The sequence below is a fragment of the Phoenix dactylifera genome, chromosome 16 (genome assembly GCF_009389715.1).
Source record: "Phoenix dactylifera cultivar Barhee BC4 chromosome 16, palm_55x_up_171113_PBpolish2nd_filt_p, whole genome shotgun sequence".
Lineage (NCBI taxonomy): Eukaryota > Viridiplantae > Streptophyta > Magnoliopsida > Arecales > Arecaceae > Phoenix > Phoenix dactylifera.
The window spans coordinates 1,730,951-1,741,914 of NC_052407.1; the positions used below are offsets into that span (position 1 = coordinate 1,730,951).

General features: G+C 37.2%; 1 protein-coding gene across 1 annotated transcript; it reads right to left on the minus strand.

The window, feature by feature from the left end:
- Nucleotides 1-1,752: 1,752 nt before the first annotated feature.
- LOC103710166 (aspartic proteinase 39-like) lies at nt 1,753-10,650 on the minus strand. The gene is made up of 10 exons (XM_008795785.4): nt 10,201-10,650; nt 9,588-9,717; nt 9,132-9,391; nt 8,088-8,315; nt 5,095-5,257; nt 4,315-4,388; nt 4,112-4,208; nt 3,944-4,010; nt 2,124-2,195; nt 1,753-2,020 (listed from the first exon to the last, which is right to left on the minus strand). Exons 1-10 carry the CDS (start codon nt 10,473-10,475, stop codon nt 1,851-1,853), a joined length of 1,536 nt encoding a protein of 511 aa, XP_008794007.2. The 5' UTR covers nt 10,476-10,650; the 3' UTR covers nt 1,753-1,850.
- Between the last annotated feature and the right edge of the window lie 314 nt (nt 10,651-10,964).

Below are 10,964 nucleotides of genomic sequence, written 5' to 3' on the forward strand. Positions count from 1 at the left end.
GACTGTGTCTAATTTATGGGGTCGTTTGGGTCCTATTAGTGCTCGCTAGGACTGTTGCTTGGTCGCATTGCAAAGGTTGATGTAGGGTGGAGATTGACATCAAAATTATGGCCTCCTTGCTGCCTACCATCTGTTATTTGCTTTCAGAAATGCAATGGTGCATCTGATTGGAGATGAGGATCCAAGCATCACAAATTGGTGTTAAGACTGTAGGACATCAGCCAGCTAAGTATTGGATTTAGAATTGCTTGCATTGAGGGCAGGATGGCACTTACACTGTAAAACATCTTAGACCATAACTAAACCTGAGATTTTTTTTAATGAAAAAAGGAGGCAGAGATGCCACCTGTCCTTCATTAATGAAAGAATATTTATAAAAGGAGTTGCTTGCATATTTTGCTTGTATATTGGGTGCAATCATATCAGCACTAACACAGCAGATCCCATCGCAACTAAATCTGACATATTTTGATCCTAGTAAGCATAAAACCAAAATGCAGATTTTTTTTTTTTTTTTGGCGTTAGATCTCAACAATAAGACTTGAATTATTAGAAATAACACCCTAACAAAACATAATATGTTTGCAGTAGTTCGTCACTTCCTCTGCAGCTGAGACTAGTTCAAGCCTAACATTTTATGCTATTACAAACAAACCCCTAACTAAAATAGGATTAGTACGTGGAAACTAATATCTCAAGTTCGAACCAGGCCCAGATTTACGATTTAGTTTATTATATATTAACCCTTGCAGAGTCCTAATATTAGTAATAAGTCCGTTCCCATGGTTATCACAGGCTTCCGAGCTATCGCATACAAACTGGGCTCATGGTGGGAAAGAAGGCCTGGAGACAGGATGAAGGACCCATTAAAGCTAAGGCCTGGTGCTAGAATAGAAAGCAATAGGCCTAGCAGAATATCCAAGCTGGGCTCATGGGAAAGAAGGCCTGATATTTGTCTGTGGGCTTCACAGTGGCTGTAATAATTTCAAAAAAAATAAACTAAACCAACCTTAGCAGTCCAGTTTAATTTAACAAAAAGGGAGAATATGATGATGTTTCACTTCATGGTCAGATTAACATTTTTAAATGCATAGTATGAAAATATTTGTTTCGGAAACAAAGCAGGAAAAAATAAGTCTTATGCCAAGCTATATGCCTGCCAAATAATTTTAGACGAAAAAAAAGTATATAACAAACAAATTATTCTCGTCTAAGTTGTTTATGGCGGACATAACTATTCCAAAAAGGAGTTATGTAAACTGTTCGTAGCAAAACCATCAATCATGCCTCTCTCTCTCCATCCTTCCTTGCTTTGTTTTTTTTTTAAGAAAAAATATTCTTAATCAAAAATTAAAGCCAAACAAAAATGAGAATAATTTGTGACATAACTTTTCCGGTTCCAAGGAACCCAAACTAAGCGCAGTCTAAATGCTTGATGGAGAGATAGGTACATAATGCTCTATTGGCTTGGACGTGGGCAATTTTGCAAAATCTTACTATCACTGGAGGAGGTTTTTTGGAAAAATTTCCAGAGAATTTGGATAAGCCTTACCCACCCACAAGGGAATGATCCGACTTGGCCTTAAAGAAGTGTTTAAGGTAGCACCGAAATTGAGATTTGTGTTACTTCAGCATTTTTTCGGCCTAAAATTAAAAATTTCAAATAAAAAACAACTAGAAAAGAAGGGGAAAAGCTGTATCTCATCATATATATATATATATATATATATATATATGCAATGGGCAACAACCTACAGTAAGAAGGCTCTATCAATTGACATCTATATGACTAACGAATCAAGTTCTAAATACATGAATAAATAATGGAATTACAATCCCCATATGTTCTTCTATCGATGTAAGATGGCAAGAATAAAAAAATACATGACGAATACTGCAATGTCAGCTGGCTGCTGCTTCCAAAATGCTGCAGTGGTTGATGAACCACTCGCGTCCGGCTGACTGCTACTGTTGACGTACTCATTCTTAACAGATGTAGTAACATTCACCCCAAGAGAACCTGAGCACCAAGGAAAACAATGGACGAGGTTGATATTCTTTAAACAGGAGTGGGCAAAAAAAAAAACAAAAAACAAAAGGATTTATGCGATAGTAGCACTCACAATCATAATTTACCCAGCCTATCCGCTCATTAGCTAAATCGTAAACAAATATCTTATCTTTTAGAACAAGGTCTGCAAAGAAGGGAACAGTAATTGTCAAAAAAGCATCAGTATACAATAAAATAGCATATTGTACTATGAAACAAAAACATTATTGTGAAAAACTTAATGTTATTGGTAACAATAACAAGCTAAATGCTGCATGAAATAGCTGAATACAATAAAAGATTATTGGTAACAATGATACTTGGATGCGCACCAAGCGTCTAACTATCCTCTTAATATCAACAGATCATAAATTTGAAATGCCCCATTCATAAGCTTTTTGGACAACTACGAAACATGACTCAGTTCTCTATCTCCGGCGTAATCCATACTTCCATGAATTATTTGGGTTTGTGTCTAAGTCTTCTGGATGTTACTAGTTTTTTATGTAATGGCTTATGGAGTCTACTATCTGCATACGATAATATTTAGAGGATTTGAAGGGTCAGTTCTGTTGATGCTCACATTTGAGATATTAGTAGAATCTCAGTGGGTTTGTTTGAATACGTTATGGGTCTTAGAAGCTAGTACTGGAAATTAATGATGGACAAGCTGGTGAAATATTATAGTTAAAGATGGAGAGGCGCACGGCTGGTAGTGGTAGTGTTTAAGTGGGAAAGAGTGAATAGTTGTGAGTATTGTCTTATATAAGTAATGAGTTTGGCATTGTATTGTAAATTTTAATAAGACAATATATTTTTTGTGATCCTTCTCCATTCTCCTCCCTCTTCTCCATGTCCATGTTTTCAAGCATCTGGTAACAGCAGAGTAAACGACAGCATCAAGTAAGCAACTCTTCGCTCGGTCAGATAAAAGATGGCATGGATCATAGACTGGTGGATTCCATTGCAATTGCCAAAGTTTGATGGAATGATTCTTCGTATCCAATGAGTTGATGGAAGTAATCGAGTATGGCTACACTAAGGTGGCCGATAATCGGGAGTTTTTTTTTTTTTTTTTTGGTACAATAATCGGGAGTTTGAGATGCTCCCTCAAGTGCAGAAAGAGATCCTGATAACAAATCGAAAGAAGGACAAAGAAGCATTATCCTGCACCTATCAAATGGCTTCAACTTTAGCAGAAGTTGCTATCAAAATGATAAAGAAGTCGTGTACCAAGTCTGGTTACGTCTGAAAGAGTGCTACTAAAATTCCAAAATCTATTTTCCCTAAATACTGAATGCTAGAAATATTGATTTTTGTTCAGATAAAATAAAAACAGATTTTATAGTCTCAGAAACCTAAAAATCAAAAAATATTTAACACTCATCAAGATAAGAATCTTATCCCCCCCCCCCCCCCCCCCTCCTTAAGCTTTGTTCAATCAGCACTTGGAATAAACCCAATTACGGCCAAATAGATTGATTGTGTAGTCTATGGCATCACTTATTTACAAAAAGTGAAGTTCTATAAAATTTCTTTCTTAAATTTTACTTGATGCTGAAAAAGAAAATCACAACTTAGCAGAAGCTTAAAACAGTAACTGGAAGGAACATATAATGTTGAGGATGGAAGGTCAAACATGGTGCATTTCACTAAAGGCTGTTCGTAAGGACTTTAAGATAATTAATTTATTCCTAAAATATAAAATTGACAATATGTCAACTTATACGTATTTGCATGTACCCGGAAAAAAGAAAAGAAAGAAAGAAAGAAAGGAGAAGAAGGAAAATGAAGGGGAAGATTTATGTATGAACAATAACACAATATATAAATTTATGTCACCAGTATGTCCTCACAAGAAAAAAACCTGATGAAAAGGTCTAATCCACATACCTCCTAATATTGTGATTCCTTGACCCTGGTTTTTTTGCCAACCAATACACCATATAATAGAATTGTCCTGTACATGGAGAAATAACAGTTACTTGACAGCCTATGTACAATATAATCATGCCATTGCTAAGAAGTAGCTAGTCTAACGAAGAATGTCAAGAAACTTACAACGGAACCCTGCTGCAGAAGATAGTCCTGAGGCTTTAATGACATGGATGCACCACCCGAAAAATTTAGTGTAACAGAAGGAAATGATTCATTAACACTGTCATTAAATCAGAGATGTATTAGGATGATAAAATATTCAACAACTAGTAGAACAATTAAAATATTCAAACTGCTGATTTCTTGTGCGGTAGAAGAAATAAAACCTGCTAGATGTAACAAAACATTCGTTTCCTTTTGCAGCAACGGATTGTACTGATGATGACAGGGAAGCAACTATCTGCAAAAAAAAAAAAAGGGGGTTAAGAGGCATAATTGGGAATAAAGGGGGAATAAAGGGGGAAAAAGATCGCAAGGCTGACCCACAACGTAAGTACATATCTTTCATATTCATTTTACAATGAATCTAAGCACAGAAAAAAATATTAAGCAGTAAACCCGGAAATTAACATGTCAAAGGAAACTCAGGGACTGAAGTAATAAACTGTAGAGCATTGATGAACTGGTTGAGATCATTCAATCTGTGCTGCTAGCTGTAGATGATAAGAAATTGTAAAAGGTCTACAAAAAGAAAGGCTTTATCCTTAAAAAACAAGGTTGAAATTGGACAGATAAGTTTCAAAGAAAATATCAAAGATAAATACTGGCCAAACAAAGCATAGGCAGGAGAAGATTCTAATGCTCAATCTTCAAAAAAGAGTTCAAAACATCGAAAAATTTGTTGGCATCATTGCATCAGAAACAATTAATGCTAAGGGTTGCCAATCTATCACAACTTAGAAACAATACTTTTCTAGTTTAATGAAATATGTTAAACTGAAATATGTTGCATCAGGAAACTCAGATATGTGGAAATGGAAATCCAACCGCACAAGAAACTGATAGTTCCTAAGAATTAGTACTGCAAAAGCTGAATTCACTCCCAATAATAGTAGTCAGCATTCCAAAACAAATAATAAAGCTAAAAAATTAGAAATTAAACTCACTGCATTGACAAAGGGATCATAAGCGTCTTCTGCAAGGTAAGCCAGTGTGGTGCCTGAATCAACAATGGTTCCTTGTGTACTTGATGTTGTAAACACAGAGGAATTAATAGATACAGTTTGGCCATTGACAGCAATGCTCTCAAGATTCAAGTTGTAATGAGGCCTGGAAAATGAAAAAGAGGGAAGGGAAAGCAGTTATCATCTGCATAGAGACAGACATGGTATAAAATTTGCCTGAAAAGTCATCCAAGAACATAGGTCAAAGGTTTGTCTCCAGTTATAGAAATTGAAAAATGGTCAAATGGATTCTAAAAGGAACTGCCTGAAAAATCATGCACCAGTACATGTGAATATGCACTTGTACAAAATAGAGGCATGTAGGCAAAAACTTGCATGTCCTTCACAAACCCAGGGTTAAAAAGCATCACGAAATTCTCATCATCAAAATGGTCGCGAGTCCTGATTTGTATTCCTCTCCCTTAGAAATAGGCAATCTCAACCAATTAAATTTTTGGTTTAAGAATGGTCACCTTTCTTAACCAGTCCAAGAAGGAAAGAATAAGACAGCAACTACGTTCAGACATATCATCTCAAAGGTTTTAGCAAAACTGTCTGGCTATAAGCAACCAATCAGTCAGCTCCAATGTCTACTTAATAATCAAAACTTAAAGCAGGTTAATGGCTAAAAATATGGCTCATGTTTTCCTCTTTAAAGGAATGAGAGCTCGCACCATAAATTATTACCAGGTAGTGCAAGACCTTCAATATCATAACTTTAATATTCTTTAAAATGTATGTAAAATCATCATTATATATAATAATATCCACATCTCAAATCCCATCGATTAAGGTTTTTTGGATCTATAACCTCTTAACAATGTCGGATTCTAACACTCATATAGTTGTAACTCTAGATCTATGAGTATGATGAAGAAAATTTGGAATTGTGCATAATGGCTGCAAGTCCATGTCAGGTTTAGCCTAGTACTCAGATTGAGAGAGATATTATCATAGATAAGAGAATAAGCTATATCAGGCAGAAAACTACTAGGTTATACCTGATAATATGCTGCTCATATGCCACTGAAACACTAAACTTTTATGTGATACAATACATGAATTTATTATTGTAGAAAGGTTCGGTGAACCAAGGTTCAGACCAGCAGAAAACATAAAGAGAACGATATTTATATATTGGTTAAAAGAGAGATGGTTTTGAATTTTTTGATATATTCTAGGAATAATTTGTCTATTAAATCACCCATGTTTTTCCTTTTTGCTTCCTTGCTTGATTTCAAGATGAGACAAAAGCAAGCAAAGAAAAAGGATGAGATAATAAGGCACTCTTGTATGTTGAACTAATTGTCCCATGTAATATCCTGAAAAAACCAATTTCTCCATTCCTAAAATTTTTCTCACATTGAATTCTTCAACTGCCATAAGCCAACTAGGCTTGCACCTCTCTCCTTTTGATATTATTATATATTTCTCTGATGCATGTTATTCTTTTTTTCCCTCTCTTCACCATTCAAATATCTTTATTAGCATTATTAGTTGGTGTTTCACTGCCTTTTAGGTTTGGGATAAAAGATGGGCCATTCCTTTCACTCCTTTCTCCATATACGACTGCCCAATCATCTCTAGCTCTCCTTCTCTCCGACAAATCTTTTTGTTTTTTTCCTTGAAAAGTGGTAAAAGTAGGATCTAGGTCCTCTTTTCCTTCATTAATTAATTATAAAATTGAGTTACAAAGCTACTATTTATACTGGTGAAGTCCACCCTTACACAATCGGATTCCTCTTTAAGGTAAAAGAGGATACAACTTTTTCGAAATAGACATGACTAATAGAAATAATTACAAAAAAGCTAAGATAACACATGAGATAGATCTGAACTTCAGCATCGATTTTATCTTCAACTGCTTCACCTAATTCTTTCCCTTTACTTTATGATAAGATGTCTCTAGTAACATCTATGTCACCATCCCTTGGGCAAAAGTTTGAAAACCAATTATACTAGAATACGTATTGCCCCATACTGCAATAGGTGGCATCAAGGTTTTCCGTACCAGGCATACCGTACCATACCGATACCAAAACCGTACGAGTCTTGTATCGTACCGATACTCGGTGTGCCTCGTCGTCTCATACCATACCGACACTATAATAGAATGATACCGGCACGGGATCCTGTACCGAGACATCGAACCTTAGGTGGCATGTCATACTATATTGACAAACTATGAGTTCATATGGGGGCATACCACAATACCTACCATACTGATGCAAGAACAAGATGTCCCTATACAGGGATATTTAAACCTTGACTTCGGATTTGGAAAAACACTCACCTAGGCACATGCTTTGCACATGCTCAGACATGCGAACACACACTACCTCTTGATTTTCTACCTCTCTTTCTTTGAAAGAAACAAGAAAGATAAGTGTGCCAAATGGTGGTATATTTAGCAATGTATGTAACTAACTAAGTCCAAATATATCAACTAAGTACAAGACCACATCAATCCACCAAATATCCTTCTTGCTATCATTTATTGTGGACTTTTGGCTAATTTTTTCTTTTGCTTTTTACTATGTTTTATGTTACACATTTTGTAGTTTATCTTAAGTAACTTCTTATGTTCTATTTTCTAAATTAATTTTTTTTATTTTTTTATTCAGTTTTGTAATGTTTTAGTTTATTAATTATACTTCCTTAGATGTGCATTGCATGTGCCCACTTGCATTTTTGTTTTTTTTTAAAAAAAAAGTTCTCCAATGATAATGAATAAAGCCTAAAAAAGGCAGGCCATGCCGCTGATAATTTTTTGGAGCAAAACAAACCTCAAAAAGTTAACAGGAACAACCGTGACAAAGAAAGTCTGTAGATAAGGCAATATAGATATGTGTATCCACAGATAAGCAATCATAACATTGAAAAGAATTACAAAGTCAATAGCATTAGCAATAAACATTTCAAAAAAGAGCACTTACTGTGATTGAACAAGTGGGGTATAGACAATACCCGGTTCTACAATCTCCCCAAGAACCAATATGCCTCCACCACTTTCTGATCCTTTCAGACAATGGGAAAAGACTTTGGGAGTCACACCTTGAGAGGACAGCTGCGAAATGACGGACATATCTTGTCGTCCAAACCCAAAAATCCCATCAACAGCCCTGTCCGACTTGGTCAGATCTCCAGACTCTGAGGTGCTACATCTGTTTTAGAGATAATTCAAAAGAAATAAGTAAATCCAAGCAAATTACATCCTTCATTATCTGCTCATTTGAAAGCTTAACAAGAAAGGAAAAAAGTAATGTTTATTTGATGCGCATGTCCGACCTATATGCCAGGTGCGCATTAATGCAGCATGTTGGCAAAACATTCAATGTAAGTATTTTTGACCAATCTTTCAGAGTCGATGATATGGAATATAACTTAGGTCATGGATAAACTATTCTATATCATCTAGTTCATGGAAATAATATATCCACTATCCAAAACATACAAATTTATAGTGGGGAAGATATTGAATTGGCTTCCTACTCTTAGGTCCTAACTCAGGGACTGGCATTGCTTGAGTTTGAACTCAGCAGTCACAGGACAATGATAGAACGAATTAAAAAAGAAATGGCAATTAGCTCTATTGATATTTCAGCAAATTGGCTTGTGAAAATCACCATTTTTGGGTTTCATACTTCTAGCTAGATGTTGATACATTTGTCTTTGTCCTCAACATTTGTCTCTGTCTGATTCATGACATATTGAAATAAACAATAAAAGGGAAGAATTAAAAGCAGTTTTTCCTCCGACGAATGCCCTGCAATCTAGGGTGCATAAAACAAATGTAGAAGGTAATTCTGTTTTTCAATTTCTGTGGATACCTATCCTGTCTGGGTTATATGACTTCCATAATCTGTATTTGTTAGAATAAGTAGTCAATTATCCATCATTTTCTGTCAACTATCAGATGAAACTAACATTTAAAAAAAAAAAATCCAATGTTGTTAAAGATCCATCATGAGCACTTTTACCCAAAAACAATGGTGGCCGAAGAGTTTGCAGTCTGGTCATTCCCATTTCTAGTGCCAAAGTGTAGCGTGTCGGATACATAGTATCCAGAAGTGCTGCTTCCATCACCATACTGAAAAGAGTAACTGCACAGTGAGTTCTGAGAACTGGAATTAGAGCAGACTGCCTCTCCACTTTGGATGGCAGAGGTGCACCTATCATCCGAGCAAGCGATTCGCGATGCAGTGGACGAATTATCAGGGTTGAAGAAATCCAGCTGGATCTGCGAAGGATGCAAATGGCAGCTTATAGAATTATGTATTCGCATGAAGCTCAAGGAAGTAGTATAAACATCTAAAAATCAACGCTTGCATGGAGTCCAGAACTTAAAAGCATTTATGATTTTCTGTAGATTGATGGTAATCGGATCAATACCCTCTCATTAGTTAGAGGAGAAGAAGAAGGAATGAATGCCTTACATTGAGTCCACTAGAAGTCGGGCATCCATTACAAGGACTGCAAGTCACCCATAAGACATCGCTGCCTGTATCAATCTGAACATAGAATTCTTTTGGAGGGTTCCCCAATGTCACAGGGGTATAGTAAAGCCTAGAAATTAAAACCCAAAATCAGGAGAATTCAACCCAGAAAAGATCAAAAGTCAAGACAAACGCATTACAAGAACCTGAAAAATCTAGTCTTTCTTGAAGACGAAGCAGAATTAGAACAAAAGAATCATTAAAGAAGCTAAAACGAGACACAACCAGCCCACGAAAACCGAGATTTAAATAAATAAGCAAACTTTACCAAAGAAAAAACCGGCTTTCCATTATACCATACCTTGGAATAGTTAAAGATGAATTGCCTTGAAACATACATGTCACAGAAAAAAAATCCAAAATTTCCAAAGACAAGAAACAAAGAGTTCGCAACCAGCCTAAAAGCATCATATTGAGAGAAAATAGAAAGGAAGGAAGAAGAAACGGGGAAGCCTATCCATCTTCTCATCAATTACAGTCCCCAAGAAACCGAAAGACGGAAAAGAGCGAACAAAAGAAAAGAGAAAAGAGACGAGGGATGCCAGAAAGATACCCAACGGTGAACGGATCCGCGGAGCCCTCGACGGTGAAATCCACGACACCGGATGAGGGGGCCGGCGACGGCGAGGAGGACCCCAGCAGCATCCGTCCATGACGGAACCGGTCCCGGGCCTTGAGGTGCTCCAACCCGACCCCCCGCACCGGCACGGCCCTCTCCAGCGTCAGCGTCGCCGGGAACCTCCCGCCGGCAGCCGCCGAGAATACGGCCAGGTGGGCTACAATCACAGCCATGGCCACCAACGGCACGATCACCGGCGCCGGATTCATCTCCCTCTCCTTCGACCCCAAGAGCGCGAGAAGAAAAATATACAAGAGCGATCTTTGAAACGAAAGAAAGCCAGCTCGAAAGAATTTATAAAGACGAGGGAAAGTCTCCTTCCTTCGCCTTCTCCTCTAAGAGAGAGAGGAGGGAGGGAAAAGGCCAAGGTATGAGTTAGAGAGAGAGAGCGTTCATAGAAGGGCAAACAAAGAGAAGGGATTACGTGTGAGAAGGCCCGCTTGTTGGTCGTTATACGTCTTCTTCTTCTTTGCATTGTCCAACGTGATGTTCTCAGCTAGCCTCGACGGAACCAGGCTTGGCTGTTTGCCCCAAGATACGCTCATATCGCTGTCTGATGACGTGGCCGCTTCTGATTGGCTCGTTGGGTAGAGAACCTAGATCGTTTGGGTGGGTCCCGTCTTATGTCTTGTATTTGGCTTGTAACGTCGTCGAATGGAAGATGTAGTACTAATTTAATGTTTAATGATGGAAGAATT